Source organism: Halichoeres trimaculatus, unplaced genomic scaffold, assembly GCF_033239565.1.
Source record: "Halichoeres trimaculatus isolate MK-OKI-2021-1 unplaced genomic scaffold, fHalTri1.1 fHalTri1_scaffold_16, whole genome shotgun sequence".
Taxonomy (NCBI): Eukaryota; Metazoa; Chordata; class Actinopteri; order Labriformes; family Labridae; genus Halichoeres; species Halichoeres trimaculatus.
Genome location: NW_027437194.1, coordinates 29,894,919 through 29,921,411, shown reverse-complemented (window position 1 = coordinate 29,921,411; position 26,493 = coordinate 29,894,919). Strand labels below are relative to the sequence as shown.

Below are 26,493 nucleotides of genomic sequence, written 5' to 3'. Positions count from 1 at the left end.
ACCTTTAAATATGTACACATAGAGAATATGTTTGTTTTGAATAATGGTGGGATGGGTCTCATTATGCTATGAGGAATGTGACGCTCACTCCAGCTTGAAGAATAAAACTAAACAAGCATTCACCTTTAATTAAAAAACCCCTGCATACTGTACATATTGATTGCACTGCAGTTTATGTACCCATTATGAGTCACCTCCACCCACACACCACTTTAGCACATAGGCGCTCCAGTAATTCCAATGTGTATATCTCTTTTCCCCCTTGAATTAGCTTCTTAAACAAACCCATGGTCGCTGGCCTGGCTGACCTATGAGGACTCACTTGTCCATAAATGCAATTTATCTGTCCCTGAGACAGCTTTGGAGGCTGTCCTCTGACCTGCTCTTCCCTCTCCAAATAGAGCTGTTGATGTACTGAAATTGGTTGTGGATGACACAGCTGTGAACTTACATTAAATGTGCATTGTTGTTTCAGAAAGAGGCTCTAAATTCGCCCACGCATGCAGCATTGAAAGGCCTTTTCATCTCTGACAATCTTGTTTGGCCTTATATCGGTATACAAATTGCTACTATGCAGGGGTTCCACCTTTGTGTTCATGTACACACAGATAATGGAGAGGTAGTAAAATAACATCTGCTCCAAAATTCAAATTATCAAAGATAAAAGATGTCCACGATCTAACCTTTCTTTGCATCTAACTCTTGTAATGAGTTTCCGTTTTTTAGTCATCAGTTAACACATCTCAAATCTTTACATTGGCTGTAAAACATCACAGCAAGTTTGGAAATGGATGCCTGTGCTTTGGTTTTCCATTTTCCTGTGTGGGGAAAATTGGATGTGTCATCAAAGTCAACCCGCTCAGTGACTAATGTGTTAATATGACACTGTCTCCACTTTGACACTGACAATTTATTTTGTCCCTGTCCCTGAATTCCCCCTTCTCCTTCCTGCTTTCATCGCAATAAAGGTACAGACACTGACAGGGAGTATCAACCTTTTACCCAGAGGTCATTTAGATAAAAAGTTTGTCCTCTGAGCTAATTTAAATTAGGTTTCTGTTTAAACAGTTTAATGAATCTGACATTAAAACATGGTTTGCAATTTAAATGACTGTACATCAAAAAAATATCTACACTATATTAACTTTAGCAACTGATAAGAAACTGATGAGGTTAAACCACAGATTGTGTTATACATGGACAAAGCCCACAGTCAGTGGATTCCTTATGAAAATAATCTTGACTTAAAGGGGACATATCATGCTGATGTTTGATTTAATACTTACATATAATATAATAACTTTGAAAACAAGACCTTTCACCCCCTGAATTTTCATAAAATGAGATATTGTATTTTTTCTGATATCCTAGAACGAGATTTGATGCGTCTGAAAATAGGTCATTGACATTTGGCTGTGAGATTTCAACCGTCGTGACGACACGAGGATCCTTTCTTTTTATTTGAGTAATCTGATAAAGCAGCTCCTCCTCTATGATGTCAGCTAGTCACACAACCGCCACCGAGGTATACACCCACCAAGAGCCGAGTATAAATACAGCTCCCTACCAGCTCTGGCTGACTTGACTGAGTGCTGGATGCAGGGACTCTGCTCTGCTGAGCAGCTCAGCTTTACATGGTGAATTAGCAGTTAGTAGTTTTAGCAGACGTCGTAATACTTGTGAGACTGTGATATTTGCATGCTTGTTCTGACATGCACTGTGAACCTGGACCACAATAATGCTGCGGTAATAACATAGTGATGAACTGACGGTAGAGACGATCTTTAGACTACACTTTCAGCATGATGGATAAAACAGACAGAGAAAAGTGAAGGAGCAGGATGGAGCCCTGTTATAGAAATAGTTTATTGATGAAGTCTGCCTATATTTCCACGTATAAACTATACATGTTACAGTACCGGTTTGACTCACCACACTGAAGCGTCCTGAGATGATCTGTGTCGAGGTGGATTTTCTTCCTCCTGAGCTGCAGAACCGTCCGGGTCTGACTCGGGGTCCAATACAAAAGGCCGTATCCTACACTATGCCATTTTATCAGTGCTATCAATGCCTTCCGGTGAAGTTTTGGCAAACAGCAATTTCACTCGGTCTGCTCCATTCAATATGGCAATTTTGTAAATACTGCCATGCTGCAAAAACTGCCCCCTGGCTCTACCCCCTCCGCCCCTCTGATAGAACTGACTAATCAGAGCACAAAGAGCTGTGACGTTGCGAGGTTACTGGAGGTCATTCTCCAAACGGAGCGTTTCAACGAGATCATCAGAATGGCTTAAACTGAGGATATTAAGAACACTATTGTGGGGCAATGAAGGAACTAAATGACTTGTACTGAGGGCAGAAATGCTTTACAGGCATCCTAGTCTGACATAGTGAAAAGGAAAAACAAGCATGATATGTCCCCTTTAACTCTTTGTGTTGGGATGAGTTAAAGAGGTGGGACTTTAACCTATTTACAGACAGTTAAAGGGGCCTCCCTAGAATTTAAGTCAGCCATGCAATTATATTAGCAAAACTTGTGTGTTTAATACCTCAAAAAAAAAAAAAAATAAAACTTTCCAGTTTAGTTAACCCAGTCCAACAATGAAAGAGCCTCCCTCAGGGCTAACTACTCTGGGGTTCTGGTGCAGCCAACATTTGAAGAACTTTGTAGCTTTGCTATGCCATTGTTTAAAATCTGACTGTCATCTTGAGAAACAATAACTGAGTTTGTGATAGGAGATAACAAAGTAGAGGAAGTAATCACAATCTTCTTTGAAGGACCTCTTATGCACATAAACCAGAGCACATTTAATACCAGAATCCCAGCTCTTTACTGACAGATACAGAATTTATCTGCATGATCTGTTAAAGGTGCAGTGTGTAAAAATTAGAGTTTTAGCAACATAAAGCATTCAGGTTTTAGAATGAGCCCATCTGTTAATCAAACATCCCATCACTAAGTGACTCTCAGCTTTAACAGATCAAACAGGATCCTAAAGATGGGGTCATTAATTCCAATCATCATGTTGATAAGCGTTGATGCTGAAGGACATGTCTCATATCTGGAGAAACAACAGGCAGAAAGCTCCATGACAGCTACATCACCCTCTGATAGCTCATGTTCTGTTTGACAGAGCTAGCCTTCAATAATAAAGCACCAATCCACCTCTGACGGTCAGAGAGAAAAGAAAACTCTCAGACAGAGAAACAATGACGTTTGTTAGACTATACTATTAACAATAAACAATGACCTTTACAACCAACAACCCTTGCAACGGAAACGTTCTCAATGGTACAAAAACACTGAAAAACAGCCAACTGCAGCGTCGTCCTTCAGACCCAACTTTTTCATTGGTGACCTCCAGCTCTGAAACTCAACATCCATGTTTACTCTCCTTTTAGTCATTGTCTGTTCCAGTTTCCAGGTAGATTTCAGGATTTCAGGACTTGCAGCCAGGCTTGTATTGATGAGCCTCGTTTCCACCAAGCAGTCCCTTTTAGATCAATACAGTTTGGTATGGTTTGGCTCGGTTAAGCCTAGTCCTGTTTACGTTTCCACAGCCAACTGTGACCCTTCATGGTAGGTGGTGTGTAAGCCAGATGCTGATAGCAGCATCAGTTACATAGCGTGACGCCAAAGCTGCGCTAACGAAAAAGAAAAACACGACACAGTAAACAAAGAGCAACGATGGAAGACATCCAGTGTTTGTGTTCTTTGTGATTGGCATGTGGCTCTTTGTTACAAAGAACAAGAGACGAACCAAACTGAACTGCTTTGTGGAAATAGGGCTAAAACGTTTCGCTCTTTCTGTTCCCTAAAACCTGCTGTAGACAAACATGGCTGCTCTATGTGTCTGCCTCTAAAAGAGAGACCCGTGGAAATAAATATAAAAAGCTTTCTTTCTAACATAATGAAAAGAACACAAAAAAATAATAAAGATGATTGCAGATTTTTTTAAAGATACTTCATGTACGATTAATCGGGCTGATTAATCTACATTGGCCAAAATGTAGCCGATTTTAAACATTTTTGCTCCACGGAGATTCTGTCGCTCCTGATCCTGTGTCTGTGTGTTGGGGTGCACACTGCCCGAGTGTCAACCCCTCCGTCCACCATTATGAAATGTAAGACTATAGAGTGACGTTTTAACATCGTGTTAGTTGCTTTTTTGAGTGATAAACAGAGATAAATGCTACTGTTAATTCACACGTCCACCATTACATAATGTAAGACTATAATACAGCGTTTTAACGTCATGTAAGTTGCTCATTGTGTGTTTACATTTTTTTTTTTAATACTGTGTTTAAAGATTGACTTATTTATCTAAGGTGTTTACAGTTTGACTTCTTTATTTATTATTGTGTTACCAGCTTGTTCTTATTTATCATTGGTTTACACTACAGTTCTTACGTTGACAGTTTTATAATCAAAGTTCCTTGTTTTAATTGATTAATAGTGTTCTGTCTCTGTCTTGAATCCTATGGGTATTATGATAATTTGTGTTCATATACAGTATATATCCTGTGTATAACAATGAATTTATTATGTATATCAGCTGATATATTGGATATCTGTCGATATATCAGCTGATATATTGGATATTGGCTTTTTTTGCCCCCAGTATCGATGTCGGCCCCAAAAATCCCGGTCGGGCTCTAGTTTGTATATAAACAGTGTATCTCATTTCCAAAGTGAGAGTGCACACAGTCAGTGTGACAGAAATGCCTACTTAGATTACACTTTTCTTTAAATTAGCATGTAAAGGAACACAAATTGTCAACGCAAGCTCACAAAGACACTTAATAAGTTTGGTAATCCAGTCTAGACTCCACTGGTTGGTGTAAGAGTCAATGAATCGTCCCAGCATCATTTTACAGGGGTATTTACAAACCTTCAAAGCACAGATGACAAGTTTTGAATTTCTTACTGAGATTTACTTTTATGTTCCTGATATCTAAACTCAACACAACTGCTTTGCATGAGCATGCCATTTGTGTTGATTTTATTTCCATAAATCTGAGGTTGGTCCTTTTTCCAATCCATAATGGTGGCAAAAAAAAATCCTGGTTTATGAAGAGAAAAATAGGTTCAAAGCTGAATTTTACACTACTTTGTAATTCTAATGAGCTGCAGTTGTTTCAGTGCAATGCAAAGCATAAGTTTAATGCTAACCACCTCAGATCTCTTCTCTTAGTCCCTCTGGAGATTGAGATGATCTATTTCGGCCGTTTGTGTCCTTTTTGGATAAATACTTGTCTTTTATATGACAGAACTGGTGCGTACCTGGGGAGAGATTCTGAGCTAATTTTCTCCTCTTTCTCTACAACAGCCATGTATTATGGGTACTACATGCTCCCTGATGGGACATTCTGCTTGGCACCACCTCCTCCAGGGATAGAAGCCGCCTCCTATTACAGCACTATGCCCTCAGCTGTTACTGCAACTCCGGCATCTTCTGGTGCTTTGCCTAATGTAGAAACTACATCCACATCCACCCCATCTGAGAGTATCTCAGTGACACCAGCAGCTACCACCTCTGCTCACGTCACCAGCTCTGCTGCTTCTGTTGCTGTTGCAGAAAGCAGGTGAGTAGTGAAGGACATTCCTATTTATTGTGGGTTTGCTAAGTTAATTTAATTTTTAGTGCTGTTCATCCTGATTTGTTAAAACGCTTCAACAAAAGTTATCCACAACAAATCTCTGAATGAAGATATTGATTAAGCAATTTTACAGAGAGCTGTATTAAGACTTCAATTGATTTGTGCTTAGCTTTCAAAGTTTTATTCACTAAAATCTTCAATTAGTATTATTTTCTTTAAAAGAGGGATTTGAGCAATCTGTTCCTTTAATGAAGGCTGTAATTTGATCAAACATTCTGATTCAATAGAAACAGCACAAAAAACAAATTCTGAATGCTCTAGAAGTACATAAACACAACAAAATGCTTCTCTAAACCTCCACTGTTTCCCCCGTATTAGCTTGAAAGCTGAACCCCAAGCCTCCACACCAGCAGCACCAGCCATCATCCCCCCACCGCCTGACATCCAGCCAGTCATAGACAAGCTGGCCGAGTATGTTGCGAGGAACGGGCTTAAGTTTGAGGCCAGTGTCCGTGCCAAGAATGATCCACGGTAAGTGTTCTCGTAAGAAATAAATCCATTGGCCCTGTCAGGGCTTGGTTTAAGGAACTCTTATCAGTAAATTTTCCCTCCAGATACTGCTGAGCCTCTCTTCATCATCCTCTGGCTCATCTTTTATGAGTGCTCACCTTTCATCTCATACAGTGTGTCCTTCTCTCTCTGCCTGCTATAGATTTGACTTTTTGCAGTCTTGGCATCAATACAACACCTATTACGAGTTTAAGAAGAATTACTTCATGCACAAGGAAGGAAAAAGCTTGCCAGAGGTATTGTAAGCCTAATGTTTACTGTTTTGTGTGTGTGTGTGTGTGTGTGTGTGTGTGTGTGTGGGTGTGTGTGTGGGTACCCTGCGGCTTTGTGCTCTAGTTAACAAATCCTCGTGCCACATTGCTGCAATTTGGCACAGGTACTTACAGTTCCCTGCAGATGGATGCTCATGTATAGGGTGACACCACAGCCACAGACTAAAGACAGATGCTACTGAACTATAAAAGGTTCAATTAAGTTTTGCAAACTGTCTCGTGATAAACACTGTAGCTGTAGCCGACTGGTGAACAGAACAGGTTGGAACAAAGGAAGATCATTGTGAAGGGGAAATTATCAATTGGGCTAAAGCAAAAAAGATCTTGTTTTTTAGATTCTATTCTAAAACTGTTAAAACATATGATCAAATTGTAATATCCAAGCATGTATTGGCAAAAAAATGCAGAGGAAATGTTAAAAAAACAGCAGGCAGAGCACAATCTGCTGTCAGCCTGAGCTCTTTTCTTTATCTCAATGAAGATACCTAAGTGCAAGTTGTGTCCCAAAGTCACCAGTCACCGTTTCAATGTTGTGAATGCATCAGATCAGTGCGATTTGACCGCAGTTTAAAAAAATTGCTCTCTGTAGCGGCTGAAATACACCAGATGCGTCTGCAGTTTGTTGCCGCTCTGTCACCGAAATAGATCAGATAGGTTTCCATCCAAGTTAATGTGTCAACGCACACTGGATCTGTTCTGTTGCAGTACATCTGCATGGCTTGTCTGTTATGTTGCAGGTAATACACAGGCATCCAATTTTTGCAGGACATGGAGCTGTGACGCATAAGTTCATCATAGGGAAGATCCAGTGGGACAGGACGTTGTGAACAGAAACTACCTGTGTCATAATCAGTTCATATTTAGCTTGACTATGATGACAAACAGACATAATGAGTGGCGCCAGACCAGGAGTCAACAGGTTTGAGGTTTTACAGCCAAACATGAACGAGGAGAGACTTATCAATGGAGTGGGAAGAGCAGGAACTCCTGGGTCTGTGACTCCAGCTGTCTGTCAGTCATACAGATTGTTGGACTGAACAGACAGCTGGTGACAAACGCAGTCAACATGCAACAGAACAGAGGTGGACTGCAGACATATCTGGTGTGTATGAGGCGTACGTTGATTTCTCTGTTTTTTAGAAATTAACCCCATCATTTTTAGGGATAGACCAATTATCAGCCGGGCTGATTATCAGATATTTGGCATTTCGAGACTTATCAGCATCTGCCTTTTTTTTTATCCGACACCCGATAAGAAACAAATGTAAAACTGTGTTGTTGCAGCTCTGATGCAGCTGCTCCGCTGTCTGCAGTCACTTCTCAGCCCCCAGCACTGTCCCACCCACATCTGATTGGTTACAAGCAGAGCCATGGGTTGGGTAACAGCCAATCAGCAGTGCAGTTATTACAGTTATTGCAGTTGCATTGAAATATTGGAAAACTTTATTTACTGTAGAAAACTGCAGTTAAATGTTTTCTATGTTTTCATTTAACTCTATAACACATGCTGCTGAGCCTGGGAGCTGTTTAATTAACATATGCTTGAAGGCATTTTAATGAAGTTAAGTTTTGGAGTTCATATTATTCAAAATTTCAACACCAATATTTTCACTTTGACTGCAAATTAACATTGGCCTTAAATATCGGTTATCGGCCTCCTTTACTACAAATAATAGGTATCGGCCCTGAAAAATCTGTATCAGTCTATCTTTAATCATTATAGTATTGTTGCACACTTAAGACCTGATGAACGTAAAGGAGATACAAGACAGTCACAGTTTGCTTTAGGGCTTAGTCTCTGTAATAAGCAACAAAGCCTTTGTGTATCTTTGCATTTACGGTAGATTTGCAGGTGACAGATGAAGTAATGATGCAATGACCAAGAAATGATGTCACTCCCTTCACTTTAAAACACCTTCTCTCAGGTTACCAACTAGACTGTTAACAGTAAAGCACGTCTGGAAGTTGTTTATCTCTTGTTGCTCTTTACATGTTCATGTTTTCAAAAGCAGGCTCAAGAGTCACCTTTTTAGCCTTTAGCTTTTTAGCTCCGGAAGCACCAGAAGTCACATACACAGCAAGCCAAAAAAGGCTTTACAGCCTGGTTCAAAAAATGTCTCCTGTCTGCATCACTAATCTCCTTACCCGAACACACTGTACAGGGGGTGAATTTTTTTCTAACTGTAGTTTAGAGGATGTTAAGATCACAAGCTCGCCCAATCAGAGGCACAGCTCAGCTCACGTGACTGACAGGCGCCCTATAGCAGTACTTGAAGCCCCTGTCACTTCCAATATGGTGGCGGTAGCTGAGTTGCTTCAAAAATCTGTTTCAGAAACAGACGGGTGACGTCAGGGAGACTATGTCCAGTAATTATGCAGTCCGTGGTTTTGACTGATTGTTATCCTTTTATCATTTTTTGGACCCCAGTGTTTCCTCTGGGGTGGTTGGCTGTAGTTTTAGGGCCTGTCATATTGGTTCCTGGTGGAGGTTGGTGTCTACAACGCCTCTCCTCTGGGCCTGTGTCGGTGTCCTGTAGCTGCTCCTGGTGCAGACAGCTCCTCTGATAGAGCTTTCTCAACTGGTTTATCTGTACTCAACCTTAGCCTTGTGCAGGTGAAGGGTGGTTGGGTTGAAGGGTATGCGGGATTGTTTTTGATGGACTGTAAAGCACTTTGTGTTCCATCATTTTGTATGAAAAGCATTATATAAATAAAGTTTGACTTGATTTGATAATCAAAGCCATAGACTTGAAGAAATATTAAAAACAAATCTTCTACAGGCAGCGTCTAAGAATTTATCTGCATTATTCTTCCAGTGCTCCAGCCATTATTCCTCTGCTTTCTGAACTTACTGCTGTTGCACAGTTAAAGCTCAGTATGCAGAGATGCACATTCAGAGATGTTCACGTTAATACTTCACTTTAGGAGGTGACCTTCATACTTAAAGAGAACACGCTCCCCTCATTTGTCTCCTGTCATCTGCCTCACCTCTCCACACCTGTATGCAGTTCTGTTTAATAGAATTGCAGCCCAGGTTCAGATATGGGGAAACGGTGGTCTAAGCATTCACTGCACTTACAGTCAACCTTGAAATTAGCTGCTTTTTGCAGCTGATAAGGTAGGACCTGCCATGCTAAAATTAGAGTTGTACTCATCCCTGTGTTGAAGTGACAGAAGAAAGTGACACATAGAACAAGGAGGAGTCTAATAGGCAGCATATGGATCTTACTGGGACCAGAATACATCTAAAAAATTATCCAATCCATCCAATGAGTCTTTCAGTTATTTTCTGTGCAGTCTTCCTTATTTTAGGAATTTTGTACACTCAGGCTTCAGGCTTTTAAAAAGTAGGCAGCTTCCTGCAGGACTATTAAACCCTAAATATTGACTGAAAGTGATTATTTGCCTGCATATGTGCCAGCTCCTCATCTATTGTTACTATTTTCAGCCTTCCCAGGACGGAAAGGCTTTCACAGCACCTCCCTATCACTGTTTGTGCACTAACACTGGAGCTAAAATCCAATTTTGGAGGATCAGGACCTCAATGAGGCATCACCCTCAATTAGCAGCGATGCCAACAGACATGTAGCACTCTCATTTGATCTACCTGCTGGCCCAGCTCCCCAGCAGCACGTCTTATAAGCTGCATGGCGTATTGTTTAAGATGTGATAAGGTAAGATTGTATCGACCCCAGAGGGAATGCTGGGATGTTTACCACTAACTGCTCCCTCTGTTTTACTAAGGGCTTTATGTTCCCCGAGTTAGATTCCTCTTTTTAAGGATCCTAAAGGTGCCCTTGAGTCTCTGAACAATGTTTTGGTGTTTGGAGCTGATCTACCCTCCATACATGAGCTATTGCTCTGTAAGTTGTTTTCTACTGCTTCAGTTTGAATTCAACACCAGTGAAGTAAACCATCTGTTCATTTTAAACTTTCAATGACTGTAATCAAACCCAAACTGCGCTAAGCTTTGGTGATGGAAGAAAGTTGCCAGAGAAAGTCTGCTCCTTCAACTAATTCCCCTCAGAGAAACTGGAATCAGAGAGAAAGATTAAGTTCTACTTTTAGCCTGATTTATCCATGAAGTCACTACACATTTTATAAGCTCTAATCATTCTACTCAGAAATGGACCCTCCTCCACTTTTCTTACAAATGAGTGAATATGTAAATGATAAGTGACAAAGCAGTAATTGTGTTGATATGCTGCCATTATGTAAAATAATATCACGCCAATTTTTCTTCTCATATTACTGAACTTACATTAAAAGGACTAAACTAAAGAGATGAAAATTGCTGGTTGAGTCATGGTACCATACCATGCAAGACAAGAAGGTATTATATGATCAATGCAATGAGATACATTGCAATACAATACAAGATGGGATATGTCCCCCATGATAATCAGTATCTTCAGTCACTCAATATTTCTCTGTAGTTTTTAGTAAATCTTCTGCCATGTGAGCACTAATGTTCATGCATGTAGACTAATGTAAACTGCTGTGTTCGGAAAAAAAACAAAACAAAAAAAAAACTTGTGTTATCAAATTAGCAAATAAGCGTTTCAGACTCTGGCTGTTTTTCTTTTGTTTGTTTGTTTGTTTGTTTTTTTTTTAACCAGGCTGTATTTTGTATTTGTTTATTATTTCATGGACAGTCCTCTTTATTGTACTGTACAAAGTAAAAGAAGCAGCTTTAGCCTTTGAAGGTAATTCCCAGCTGCAGTCCCCGGCCAGTTGTCAATATTTTTTTCAATGCTGCAGAAAGTGTGTTTGTAGTTCTGTCTTTCTGCAGCCGGCCTCAAGAAGATTCTCGATGAACAGTGACTTTTGGCACCATCGCACTGTCTTCATTTTTCTGAACTGGATGTTGCCCCTTGAACCTAAAGCTTTGCAAACGCCCCCTGGTGGCTTGTTTCAGTGCAGGTGATAGGAGTCTATTAACACTGACAATCACTGAACGATGACATTAAATTGGAATAAAAAAATAATATACTAAATAATAATACATTGTTTAGGAAACAGTATATATATATTTTTTTTTCATGAGAGCCTTTGGCCCTCATACGGTCTACTGAAAAATTGGCCCTTGTAAAAATGTAGCAGATAGGACCTCTGCTGTACACCAGATGTACCAGGGACAGGCATTTACAGTGATTCTTATATTCCATTCCTCTAAATATCTAATGAACGAGTACTTGAGTACTCGCAGATACTCTTTATTCTTTTTTTAAACTGATCTGTTTGACACTGACATCCATGACCGTAATCTAAGTTGTTACATCCATCTTTTCCACTCTCGTAGATGTGGTTCTCTGTGGCGGCTTGACAAATGCCATCAGCTTTCTGAAGCCTTCACCTTCCACTAAACTTATTGTTAGCATATCTCCAGTTAGCATTTTGGTTATTAGCAGGCCAATCTTCTCTGCTCTGGTTTCATCACAACGGCATGTGCTAACAGAGGTAGCAATTGATCTAATGCCACACTAACTGTTTCCTGTCTGCACTATTTTCTCCTTGTGCTTTGAGCGCACGTGGCTAAGCATCAAGCTAGTTATTGCATGTCATGAAAGTTTAACGGCACATATCTGTCACTGCACATTAACTTAGCTGTTTTTGTTGAAGATCCTCCAGACCTCACTTTTCTTGACTGACATTTCACAGGTGTAGCAGGCGGTTCTGTATTTGTTCTCATTTGCTTTCAGTGTAATATCATGTTCCTAGACAGTTGCGGTTGCTGCCATAAAACAGTTGTTTTTGCTGAAATCTGGTTCAGTGTGTTGAAGCCGTCACTGTAAAAGTTATAAGTTTGTATCCCATTAATTATTTTCCTACCTAGTATCTTTAGTCTGTCAAAGACAAAAAGCTGCGTCACAAATGTAACACTGTGGGTTCAAGTTACATTGCCAAAAGTGGGCGAATAACAAAATGTTACTCAAATAATGGGGTCCGATCCCTAAAATGTGCTATTAAATTATTCTGCATAACTCCTTGATGCCATAATTAAAAGAGGAGTTTGATTTTTATAATCTGTCCTCGAAAATATCAAATACCTTTTTACAGATAAATCGGAGACATAATCTTTTGTCTTTTTAGTCCAAATTGTCTTTGTAAACCTTTATACAAAAGTTGATCCATAGTGACAAGGCTGTTATACAAGAATTTGATGGAAACCTGATTGAACTGACTTGAAAGACTTCCATGTGATCTGCTTGTGGCAGCGACCGTGATAGTCGCAAAGTGTACCCAAGAACAGACAAAAGGCAGACCTTTCTTTTTAAATTAACTTCACAGAAGAGGCTTACAAACAGCTACAAGGACAAGAGAAGCATAACTTATTTTTCTGTACTGGTGATACATTTTATTAACTGCATAAAATGAAAGCAGTGTTGAGCTCAGGCCCTCCAAAGCACAACCTGTTATTTGTCAAGGTCCCTTAAGGCTGATCTCATGAAGCCACTGAAGATGAATAAACTTTGAATACATCATCACAGTCACCAGTTATCAAAGGTGTTCAAAGAAATTAGATAAACTCACTCCAGAGCCATTAACCCATGATATATAGAAGTCTTTAGAATACATAAAAAATTACCTTTTTATGTTGTTTCTGATATAAATGGCTTTGTGTATGAGTTGTAGAGTCAACCAGGTCTTCTCTGCTCTTATAAAGGGAGATTTAAACAGTCAAACAGTAACGTGAATAGATGGATGAATAGATGCTTTTTACATGTACATACTCTATGAGTATATTAACATATATCCAAGGTTTGTTGAGTGTGCTGTGACTAAGTGTGAGGAAGCAGGAGGCGAGAAGTGAGTGAAAAAGTTTTGCGAGGAGCAATTTGTCTTGTGGTGAATCAAATCAATTAGCTTGTCAGAGTGCAGAGGAGTGTGGCCCATTATGACACAGCACAGGCTGCTCCAACAAGCAGCTGCTCGGCTTTTCTATCAGGAAACCTGTCTCCTGTTTGTGATTGGTGCTGCAGCTAATGGCATGCAGATATCGCCGCTCCAAGTCAGTGCCATTATTTATAGTTTCACAGTTAATGAAAAAAGTGAGAAAGGGCTGAAATAAGTCAAAGCAGACAGCAGCAGGATGTGAGGCCACTTTGTGTTGTTCTAATAAAATCTTTTGGATCCTCCAGGAGTGTCACTGTTTGAGTGAATAATCTGCCTTCTCTTAAAAATGACTGAAACTGAAAAACAGTCCATGTCATGAAGACTCTTGTCCATCTAGTTTGGTTGCACTCTGCACTCTAGGTGTGTAAATTACAAATTAACATTGTAATACTCAATCTGTTGTGATACTGAACTGTACTAACTATCAAACCCAACATTCTAGCAGTAAAAATGATCAAAATCTGCTCCAGATTTATCAGAACAGTTAATATTATGGTTTGAATCTGCTGAAGAAAACTGATGTTCTGCTTAGCCTTATCAAAATTCTGTTTATCATTTGGAAAACAATCTACTCATCAACATCACTGTACTTAATGTGGCTGCAAGGAGTTTCAAAGTGATGTTAAAAAAGTCTCCCTTCTAGATATCTGCCTGATCATAATCCACACTTTAGAATGAGATTTTCAGCGCCAATATTACAGGTTACTATCTCTTAGCTTCCTAATCAGGTCAAGAATGACCATATTGATTTACGGCACCTCCAAGTCTCTATGACAACACCGCACTGGAGACAGGGTGTCCGCGGGGTCTTAAAAAGTATTAAAAGTTGATATATCAGTTGTGGGAAAATGAAGGCCCTTAAAAAGTATTAAAATCTCTTAATCATAATGTTATGAGGTATTACATTTTCAAAAACTAACCTGCCACGCCAGACAGACAGCTCCATATATCCACCACGGAAATAGTCCATCTTGTTCGAAAACTTTTTCAGGGTCTGAACCTTCAAAAATAACCGCACCTGGTGTTTGGACGATAATTCTGCTCGTGACACTCATCACAGTGTGTGTTTGTTTTGGAACAAATCTTCCTTGTTCAAATCAACTTTTTACTGGATACTACGCAACGAGAGTAGGTATTTATCAATACAGTTACGTAGCGCTGTTGTTTAAAACATGACAACAAGCAAAGTTGTCATTTTGTGAGGCATGGGCTAAACGTAGCGTTAGCAGCCCAACATATCCGTAGGCTAATGTGACAACAAACTCAGTTCATACAGTAGTTTAGTAGCTGTCCGTATGTGGCGCTGATAGAAAGCACATAACACAATCTCAAGCACATGTCCTAAATTTCTACGATGATGAAATAATTCAGTTTTATTTTTTCTTTAAGTTGGTCTTGAATAACTGCTGTTACTTGTTGTGGTAATGGGAATGTCAATTAACCTACATTTAGTTTCATTTATTCTTTCAAGCTTTATTTCTTCTCAAGTTACATAATTTATGTTAAAATGCAAACTACAACTGCCAAAGATTGGTTGCTGACAACAGCTTAAAGTCGCAATAAGGTCTTAGGACTTTTTGAAAGGTTTTTAAGAAAGTCTTAAAGAGGTATTTAATTTAACCTCAGGATTTCAGCAAATACCCTGCGGAGAGATCAGTGTTTTCTCTCTGAAGATAATTTCTGTGATTAATTTTGTAGTGATGGTGGACACTGGAGCCTAACTGTCAGACAGAAAAAAGGACAGAAGAGCAGAAGAAAGATAAACAGGAGAGTGATAGAGCACGGGCTAAAGGCTAACACAGGAGCTAAACAGTTTGTGCTAATGTTCATTCCAACCCACAGTCAGCAATTATTCTGCAGTGGTCTGTTCAAACTTGAGAGTCTATCAATAAAATGAAGAGTGAGGTTACGTTAGCTCTGATTGGTAGATGAGTGGCAGGACATAACCAGGATCCACCGGACTTTAATGTGAATAAATGCAAAGGAAAACAAACCTGTTTTTGCCAATATGTCATTAATATTTATGGAAATTAAGTTGATCAAACAATATTATTTTTTGTCTGGACATTGTAAATTAATGAATCATTTATTAAAGACTATTTCAAAGAGCTAAGACTTGTTGTCACTCAAGCAGGAAATAGATAAAGTCTCTGTGAAAGCATTCAAAATGTAAAGCTTTACTTGAGTCAGTTTATTTTCTTCTTCTTTTTTTCAGCTAGCTTTGTTGTTGTTTTCATCTTTTTTTCTTCCCTACTGTTTTTTAATACTTTCCGTTAGAAACACTCAGCCTTTACCAGCAGTGGCTTTGCTGCTTTGCTGTATGGGTTTCCCTTAAGGGAGTGAAGGATTAATACTTTCCAAACCTCACTGTGTCTCAGTGTTACAGCAATAAATGTGAATCAAAGTACAAAGGGATTTCAAAGGCTGAGCTACAGGTGTTTATGTGGGCTCCATCAGATTCCTGCCAATCCCAGCTGAGGTATTACCAGAGTTTTTAGAGGGAGTTTTAACCTGCGTCTTCTCTCGTGAACTTTGATTTTCAAAGTTTTTAGGAGTTAAATTCTCATGGGCTGCTCCAAAGTGCTTTAACTGTTGAAAGCGCTGTTCAATTACAGCTGAATAGCAGGACGCTGACTTTGAAGCATTCTTCAAACATGATAAAATGAACCTCATGAGGTTACACTTTTTTCCCCTCTCTTGTTGCGCTGGCTTCCTCACCACTTCTCCCTTTTATTCCACCAGCAGTTTATACTTGGGAAGCGGCTGAGAGCACTTTGGTCCACAGGTTTTACTTCAGAGGGTTTCTGGTTATCTGGTCTGTGCACACATCCAGCTATGAAGGCTTTGTGGAGAACCTTTGTTGATGGAAGGTGTAACAGACTTCACAGCAGGATATCAGAGAGCGCAAAAGACTTTTTAGAAATTATAGCAACTAATTACACTGCCAGATCAGAAAATGAGATAAGAGGAAAAAGAGAGGTTAGAGACTGGATTAATCTATCTTTCAAAAAATATAAACACAAAATATAATACCATACCAGATCACATCGTATCATATCAATAAATACATGCCTTTTTGCACATGATTCCAGTACTCACTGTAAAAATTCATTGTTGAGAACCAGTCTTTGTATATATCTTGCGCCTATATACATTTGTAAACAGTAATATTTTTCTGCTTTCTATTTTTCTTATATTTCTTTGAATTTCTGATTTTATATTTGATTATCATTATTCTGTTTCTATTGTTGTGCCATTATTGCACTTTTTGTGAGCTGCTGTCACAAAAACATTTCCCACACGGGGCATCAATAAAGAATATTCTATTCTATTCTATTCTATTCTATTCTATTCTATTCTATTCTATTCTATTCTATTCTATCAAATAACACATAATGTTATATCATACCGTATCATAAAACACACATTATAATACCATACCATATCATAAATTGTGACACATAAATCATTGTGTTATATCATGTCATGTCATGTCTCATCTCATGTATCGTATTGTATTGTAGCGTATCGCCTTGTGTAGCGTTGCGTCACATCGTGTCACATTGTGTAGTATTGTATCGTACATCATGACATATTGTATCATGTCATTTCACATCTACTCTCCTATCCTATCCTATCCTATCCTATCTTATCCTATCTTATCCTATCCTATCATACAACATACATACATCTACCCAAATAGTGGAAATATATACATGATAACTTGACTTAGCAGCTCTCTAAATCTTTGTATATTACCAGCTGTGTAAAAACAATGTTGGCTATAAATGCTGCGGCACATTTTTGTTTAGCATTATGAGTTTGGGGCAGGGGTCTTTGACTTATTACAATCAAAAGAGCCATTTGCCTCATCTCACCAGGAATAAAGTCATTCTAGAGCCACAAAATCTACTTAACCTTCACAGTAAAGACAGTACAGTGTATAAAATTTAAAACCTAGTCAAAGGTCGTGAATAACTTTCTAAACGAGACGTCACTTAAAATTATGGAATTGTAGAATCATGAAAAGAATACTTGAGTTTGTTTCATTTTGTTGATTGATAATTTATTGTCACATATAAAGCATGTATATTAAGCAGGTGTGTTAGCAATTAAATGAATCCATCAGAATTCAAATCTGTATTTTCTTCCAGATTTTTCTTTTTGTAGGTTAACTTATCTTTCCAAGGCTGTAAAACTTTAGGTTAGCCACAGGTGCATGGAAAGTTGGTGGGCTGTTGATTTTGTAGAAGTCAAGTAGAGCGGTGGCAGGCTTTATTGACAGATGGGATGCGTAGTTCAACAGAATGTTAACACAGGATTTTATTTAGTGTCAGTGTCTTCAATCATCAATATCCCCTGAAGGAGAAGTAAAATAATTATAATAATATTTTTTAAAGCTACACGCAGCCACTGCAAAGGAGTCAATACCAAAAGGCTCTATTCTATTGTCCACTGTTTCTTTTATTTTATATATATTTTTTAAATACAAAGTGGTTGAGAATAGAATCTTGTTTACCTGGCTCTACTTTTTAGGGCTCGTCTGGTTTTGACAACGGTCTTCTGAGTTGCAGGGTGTGCTGGGGATCAATACATGCTAAATTTGTCAGTAGTCGCTCTTTTCTCCAAAAAACATAGACGCTAGAGTGGTCTCAAGAGTCGTTGGATACAGGGACAGAGGTGCTAAGTTGGCAACAACCTGCATGCTGCAACCACATGTAACATTACAGCCAATCGCCTGTGGCACTATCAGATTTTGATCACTTCATTAACCCTTTTGGCACCAAAAGATGAGACATGTTTTGATACTTGGTTCTACCAAGCGTTTTGGTCAGTGCCATAAAAGAACCAAAGTTCAGCCAATAAGTTCATCAAGGGAGCCTATACCACCCCTGACTAGCCCCCTGGGACACACCCCTGAAATTAATCTGAAAATAAAGTTGTGTTACACTCTATGTAATCCCATTTACAGCACCATCTGTCTTTGTCTCTTGTTCAATCTACATAGTTACACAAAACTTCATTAACCCCTGCAAAGTTTAGCTGCTAGGTCCAAGTTGTGAGGTAGTTGTCCTGCCACACACTGATTTACCCCACTCATGTCTTCTGAGATTAATATATTTTCTCATCCCCCTCCTTCCTCCATCCAGGATGGGCGTGCAGGCGATGGCAAACTTCAGTCAGACCTGTCAATCAAGGACTCCAAGATGTCAAAAGGTAGGACACTAATACAGGAAACAATCACACAAATATTTCACTCTGTTATGAGCTCCTCAGTTCAGTAAATGAGATGCAAAGCCTCTGCTAGATATACCTACCCATACAGTAATGACTCCCGTGTGTGTTTAAATGTGTGTGTATGTGTCCTCTGTTGGTGCTGATGCACAGCTGCTTGTGACTGCTCTGAAATTTATGCCCACAATTTCATCTGGTGATATCACGCTGGAACTGTCTGTGCAGAGATGAAAGAGTCTGCTTACCATAACACTAGCAGGACCCATAAACCGCACATATATGCAAATTCAAGTCTGAATTCACACAGACTATTGGGAGGCAATGGGTCACGGTGTAGGCTGAAGAAAAACTAATAACCAGTCAGTGAAGTGCACAAAAAACCATCCAGCCTTCCACGGTAATGATAAAGGTCCTGTATTGAGGTCATTTCTTTTGGGAATGATACACACTGCCTTATTTTTTATCTCTACAAGTGCAGAAATATTTGATTTGCAAAACAGGAATCAGTGTGACACAGCGTTGCTGCTTTGTGTACCAGTCTCACTATCCCTATTTGTCTGTCTGTCCAGCTGTCTGTTTCTGCGCCGTCTTCTCCTTCCTGCCTCCTTTGTTTGGCTGTCGGTGCCTGTTTCTCTGTTTCTTGTTTTGAACACTGTCCTTCACACTTTATTTAGACTCCCCTTTCTTCTTCCTATCCCTCCTATCCCTCCACCTTTTCTTTCCTCTCCATCTATCCCGTTTTCACTCATCCTCCTGCTTCCCTTTCTTCTAGTCCTAAACTTCTCTCCACACTTTTAGAAGTCCTCTTTAGTCGATGCTGTTTTCACTTTATCCTGAAATTGTCGATCAAATGAAGGTCATGCTGCTCTCTCACGGGTCTTTATATTAAACCCCCTGTAACATATTTTCATTTTGTCCTTCTCGTGCCTCCTGCAGCCTCTTTTGCTCCAATCAGCTTTGCCATCAAGGCAAAGGAAAATGACATGCTGCCACTGGAGAAGAACAGAGTTCGATTGGATGATGATTCAGATGAGGACAAGGTCAGCTTTGTAAACTTATTTTCACCTACATTGTTATGGATGGGTGGATTCCTGGTCTTTAAAAAGATAGATTTGACATAAAAGATGATTTATTTGACGTCTAAATTTTGAAGAACAATGCCAAGATCCATTACAAATCATGCCCTTTGTAAATACCCCCACAGGAGGGATGTGCGACTGGACCAAGGTCACTCTTAAAATTTGGAGTGAAAAAAAGTGTACTTTTAATCTACCAAAGTTAGTTTCACCTTTGATGAGTACTGGATATATGAAGACTTTTACACCCAACAATCTAGAGCACAACTTTAAAAAAAATGGTCAGAAAGGAACTGACCTACCTGCATCAGCTGTTTAATAGTGGCCTGCTCAAAACATTTGAGTAGCTGAAAAAAAATTTCCCAAGGCAATTTTTTTTAGATACTTGCAACTTATAACTTTTCTAACAACCCACAAGGAATGGGAAACCTTCACAAAACCTACACCCTCTGAAAAGTATCTGATAAAATGACAAAGTGGAGATAGAGAAAGTAATATAAGTACCTGTACAATATACTCTTATCAATGGATGAAAAGAAATCCTCACAAATGATAGAGAGACGGGAGGTGGAGGTCATTTCTCAGGATATTTGGCGTGGTATATGTACTGAGACATACATGGTTACAAATTCTAATGCATGGAAAATAATTACTAGATATTTCAGAACACCAGAAATTGGGTCCAAGATGGTCCTCAACATCCCAGCTCATGCTGGAGGAACTGCATATAGCCAATCACACCCACATGTTTTGGTAATGTCCTAAGTTAAGTGTGTTTTGCAGGAAGGTTTTCAATGACCTAAGAAGATTTTTAAAATGAACATCCTGCAAAACTTCACAGTTAGGGATGGGTACCGAATTTGGTACTTTCATAGGTACCAACCGAATTCTGTCAAAAGTACCAAGTACTGATTCACATAAAATCAAAAGATACCATGTTTAGGTACCTGAATGTATCTTTGTGACTGTGACGGAGTGTAAGAGTAGGTGATTTTCCATGCTGGACGTGAACACAGCATTGCAAGGTTATATATTGAAGAATAAATATGTTCAACTGAAAAATGTTAATACTTTATTATAACTAAACAAACCAAATAAACAAACAAACAAACAAAAAAAAACTACAGAAATTTGGTACCGTTAAGTAACCAGCTAACCGATTGCAAGGGTACAGGGCATTGGTACCGTATCGTTTCAAATGTGAAAGGTACCCATCCCTACTCACAGTGGCAATACAGGGAGTAATACCCAAATGTTTGGACAGGTTCGCTGTTTACTACAGCCTTAACCATCAGATGGTTGAAACCAGAACCTCCCTCGTACAATACATGCATTGGATGTATTGCCTTATTTAGTGGTGTTTTTGTGTGAAAGTAACGCGCTGAAAATTCTCTAAATAAAGCATGAATGCAGACCGATATCAGATTTTTTCAGTGGGAGTCCATTTATTTGTGTTTTTGGTCAAGTAAAATATGGCCCCGTCTGAGTGCAGAGGAAACCAGCAGAGGAGCAGGGAGGGGGTGTTTGGTGCGTGCGCTCTGGGCTTCTGCTGCACAAAAACACTGCTGTAGGGGTAATTTCTGCCCTAAACCTTGTGATAGGACCCAACTTGTTCCATCCAGGAGTATCACTTTAAGGCTTCAGAAAGCCAACTATATTAAAAGATGGGAACCTATGCTTCCTTTATTACTGCAATAATAATACCTTCTAGTGATGCAAAATCCTCCTGTTGTAGATCAGAATGCTTTCATCTTGTCTCTGACCTGATTTGCCCCTCCAACTTAAATTCTGAAGTGGACATTATCTTTTCTTTTACTGTTTGTTATCATTTTTATCCTACATTGTCCTTGGAGGTTTGTAAAAAAAATAAAGCTGGACAAAAGGAAAAGAAACTCATTGAATTATATTGAAATATTCACATTATACTGTACTGAAAAAAGGAAATTTGATAAAAACTAAGTTAAAAAAAAAAAGATGGCTAACTGTATGTTTTCATTTGTGTTTGCCTGAAGTTGCTGGAGGAGGGCGGACTGGATGCTTTGATAGACGGGGCTATGATGGTTGAAAAGGAACCTCTCCCGGTCATCATTCCTGAAGAGAAGAAACCCTCCCTTAGTTTGGAGGAGCTGGAAGCAAAACAAGGTTTGGATTCTGGAAACAAATTACTCATTTTGTCTCATCGCACTGAGAACCTCATGTTTCTACTGTTATAGCCACATTGGAGTCCTTTTTCAGCAGCTATTTCCATGCATCCACTTTTTCACTAAGAATACTCAAGACTTTCAGTGTCAGGAGTTGCTAAAAGCTTCTTTCAGCCAGAGGATGTAAACAATTAACAGAGTATTGAGTAATTGATTGTGAGGAACATGCTCCAACTCTCTTTTTTTATCAGGCAGGGATAAAAGCTATCAGCGCTGTTTCATTTAAAGCTTGTTTCAGTGCAGACCAAACAGCCGAGGGAGGTGTGCCCTGCGGACTTTCAGCCAACATCAGCAACGTCTCTGCATTCACTCTGTGCGAAACACAACTAACAGTGCAGGCATAAACACAGAGGTTGAGAAGTTTTTATAGAGTATTACCTTATAGTTGGATTGAAAGCCAAAAGGCTGATGTAAATTCAATGCAGAGACTTCCGAGACTAAGCTGGCACAGTATGCCTGCAGAACGGTGACATCAGCGCTGTGTGGGCGTGTTTTCTGCCACCACCAGACTGATTGTGACCTTGTTGCACTCCCAGTGCACAGCTGGCCATTGGTACATGCAAATTTTCCCTGAGAGGAGAAGAAAACTCTACACTGTGAGTCTGACACATTTATCTGTTCAGGTTTTTTGGTGCAGTACAATCCACATGAAGCAGTTTTCAAGTAATCAGCTAAGATTTAGTGATTCTGTGCAGCATGTTGAGCTTTTTTATGAGTAACTGTTTGATTGTTGACTTTTATAGAAAATACTTACAATTTACATCCCTATGTCTTTGTCATCTATGTCTTCACTAGGGATGGGTATCGTTCCCTGATTCCTGTTAAGATTTGATAAGAAATGATTCAATCAATCAACATCATTGGTCTTCATTCTGAAAGGATCAGTTCGGTTTATACAGCTTTTACATTGTTTATAGCATGAAGTAGAACAAAATACTCACCCAGAAGGCTTTCCTGATCCAAGCAGTGCTTCGGGAGATATTTAGATCCAAAATCATGCAGCAAACGTCCGTATAATGGGATCCATCTGGGCATAGACAGCGCTGCTCCTAAAACTGCATTAATCGTCCAAAAAACTCATGTTTTTCACCAATGTTCCATCATGGTCCGCTCCGGGTTGGTCCTCTGCTGCAGTCTGTGTCACTACAGACAGCGCTGTGTGGCTGTAATGACCTCTGAACTGACAAAGACTTTGTTTACGTTTGCCCCTCTGCGCATGCGGAGTGCGGCTCATTGTTTCTGGGGAAGACGGCAGGCTACATGACAACTTTCTTCTTCCATTTTGTGTAAAATGGACGAATATCTATCTGATGAAGATGTTGTGGAGGAGAACTTTGAATATGATGGGTGTCATTACAGTTTTGAGCCAGAGTTAACAGATGAAAGGAGGAAGTGGAGTCAGCAACAAACAAACAACAGCTCTCCAGAGAGTACTGCGCATGCGCGGAGGGGCAAAAGTAAACGAAGTCTTCGTGAGTTCAGAGGTCATTACAGCCACACAGTGCTGTCTGGAGTGACACAGACTGCAGCAGAGTACTAACCCGGAGCGGACCATGAAAAACATGAGTTTTTGGACGATTAATGCAGTTTTAGGAGCGGCGCTGTCTATGCCCCAATGGATCCCATCATACGGACGTGCGCTGCACGATTTTGGATCTAAATATCTCCTGAAGCACTGCTTGGATCAGGAAAGCCTTCTGGGTGAGTTTTTTGTTCTACTTCATTTTATAAACAATTTAAAAGCTGTATTAACCGAACCAATCCTTTAACCATTCCCTTATTGATTGCTGGAGTGGCTGGACCTTACGTGGACTAGTCTGTCCCTGCTATCTGAAGCCCAGTTTACACCAAGCAGTCCGGTTAAGATCAGTACGGGTTGGCTTGGTTAAGTCTGGTCCTGTTTGCGTTTTCACAGCCAACCGTGCCCCCTTGTGGTAGGAAGCGTGTACGCCAGATGCTGATAGCTGTGTTAAGCTGTGTTTCCACGAAGCAGTATGGGTCTGTTCAGTACGGTTTGGGACGGTTTGGGACAGTTAAGTCTCATCCCGTTTGTGTGGAAGCCGCAGCTGGTAAACAATAGCGTGAGGCCATAGCAGCTTACCCTGCTATTAAATCCAACAAAGAAGAAAACACGACACGGTAAACAAAGAGCACAGATGGAAGACATGCAGCATTTCGTCCTCTCTGTGATTTTCATGTAACTCTCTGTTACAAAGTGCAATCAAGCTTCGTTTCAGAGAAGTCTGTGTGCCGCCAGGAGAAATGCAGCCGCTGTCTTTTGGCCAATCAACCGTCTGCAGTGCGTTGCTCCACCTCCCGAGAGCGGATTGGTTCAGTCTGGCACCCATACGAAAGGGTCCCAAAAAAGTGGGACGGCTCGTCTCGGTTTTTAGGGATCCGTCCCAGGATGAGTCAGTGGAAACGCCGCTAAAAGCGCACTGTACCGAGACCGACCTGGACTGCTTGGTGGAAACGCGGCTTTAGCTACAGAATAGCACGATAGCATAGCAGCATGACACAATGTACCCCACTAATAAATCCAACGTAGAAGAAAAACACAACACAGCTGGAAGACATCCAGCAATTTGTCTTCTCTGTGATTGGCGTGTTGCTCTTTATCACAAAGAGCAATCAAGCTTTGTTTCAAAGAAGACTGTGTGACACCAGGAGAAATAGAGCAGCCGCTGGAGTACAGGAAGTGACCATTCCTTCAACCAATCAACGGACTGTAGTGTTTTTAGCTCCACCTTCTTGGATTGGATCTGTGTGTCTGGCAACCCTACGGAAGTCTGTCAAAACTGGGACAGTTCATCTTTGTTATTTGGAGATCTGTCCTTGGATATGCCACAAAATGCGTGCCATACTAAGACAAACTGAACTGAACACTTAGTGAAAAAGAGGCTTAATTTCATGTTTATTTACTTATAAACTCAATAAAATGTTGTTGACACAGAAAACCTGTAAAGCTGACTTTCTATGCAGATAAAATTTACAGGAGGATTGGTAAGAGAATTGATAAAGATTTTGATTGATAAGCGCATTGGTATCAATTAAATATTACCTCCACCCGTCAATCCGTTTTCACCATGCTCAGAGACCTGTGAAGAGTTGGGAAGTGAATCTGCTTATTATGTAAGAAAAGAACCAATCAGAATTGTTAAGCACTGAAGAGTCGCTCCCAAAGCTCCTGCATCTAGAAAGCAATTCCTGCTGCACTCACCCTTATGGTGGAAATGAGTTTCTGCAGAAGTCCCAGTCCCTGTTGAAAACCCCTTTGGTGGGAGTGCAGCTCCTTGCAGTTTTATGGGTTTGGAGATTCAGCTTTATTCTTGTGACACTGACAGAATGTTAATAGAGTGTTTGATGATGGTTATGACAGAGCTTTTTTTCCCTTCAGCTCCATGCCTGTTTACTCTTGGTGAGCGTTCATTCTTTGCGTCTGTGTCAGCATAGAAGAAGAGATGCTTACAAGACATCTCTGTCACACCCACTGGTGTGCTGTTCTTTTTACAGAGGGGTTAGCGTTAGAGGAAAAACAGGAGGGGATGAATAAATCCATTGAGTCTCAATTATATATTCCCTCAACATGGCTGTACCCGGCAGTAAGAGAAAAGCCATGTCGTACAGCAAACAGCAGTCTCAGTCCCCTCACTGAAGACTTTTTCTGCCTTTGTGCAGTCATAGTTGTGGTGTTACCATATGAGCAATTCTCAGTGTTTTCAAAAGTTAAGTTAAGCCTCGTTTCCACCAAGCAGTTCAGTTCAGTTCGTCTCGGCGTGGCACACATTTTATGGCGTTTCCACTGACTAATCCCAGGACGGATCCCAAAATAACTGAGACGAGATGTCCCACTTTTTGGGACCCTTCTGTAGGGGTGCCAGACTAAACCGATCTGATCTTAGAAGGTGGAGCTACAACATTGCAATCCGTTGATTGGTCAATAGAAGTTTTCCTGGCAGCACACTGTCTTCTCTGAAACAAAACTTGATTGTCCTTTGTAACAAAGAGCCACATGCCAATCACAAAGAAGATGAATTGATCTTTCTTTCCTGTATTGCGTTGTTCTTCTTCAGTGGATTTATTAGCGGGGTACACTGTGTTGCGCTTCTATGGCGTCAGGCTATTGTGTAACTGATGTGGCTACTGGCATCTGGCTTACACGCTGCCTACCATGAGGGGGCACAGTTGGCTTTGAAAACCATAGACTGTATATAGAGTGGACAGCGTGGCTCCACCATTCACCATTGTACAGTTTTGAAGCCAAAATACCCCCGTCACAGGCGCTGCCATTGGTAGCAGTTGTATAGCCAGAGTTCTGAGTTGAACCAGGTGACGAAAATAATGCTATTTTTGTACTTTCGAGAGTCTAATCCCGGGGTGGGCAAGCTTTTTGATTCGTGGGCCACAATGGGTTCTAACATTTGACAAAGGGGCCGGACCAGGAGCAGATGGATGGAGTGCTTTGGTAACTATCAGGGTGTCACCTGTTCATTCCATATCCATTTTAGAATCCAAAATCGGAAAACAGATAACGACTTGTTATTCAATTTTTCGTTTTCAAATCAAAAATCAGAAAACAAATAACGGTCTATTTTTCGCTGTTTTGATTTTGTTTTGAAATTAAAATTAGAATATGAGAGA

At 40.0% G+C, this 26,493-nt stretch overlaps 1 protein-coding gene across 2 annotated transcripts in view; it reads left to right on the top strand.

Annotated features, from left to right (window-relative positions):
* The window catches only part of sfswap (splicing factor SWAP), a 96,399-nt gene that overhangs the window by 25,896 nt on the left and 44,010 nt on the right, over window positions 1-26,493 (top strand). For both annotated transcript variants that reach the window (XM_074690408.1, XM_074690409.1), the window contains exons 8-13: window positions 5,331-5,586; window positions 5,980-6,132; window positions 6,314-6,407; window positions 18,491-18,557; window positions 19,512-19,615; window positions 21,664-21,793. In XM_074690408.1, the coding sequence (XP_074546509.1) occupies window positions 5,331-5,586; window positions 5,980-6,132; window positions 6,314-6,407; window positions 18,491-18,557; window positions 19,512-19,615; window positions 21,664-21,793 (804 nt within the window). The remainder of the gene's footprint in view (window positions 1-5,330; window positions 5,587-5,979; window positions 6,133-6,313; window positions 6,408-18,490; window positions 18,558-19,511; window positions 19,616-21,663; window positions 21,794-26,493) is intronic.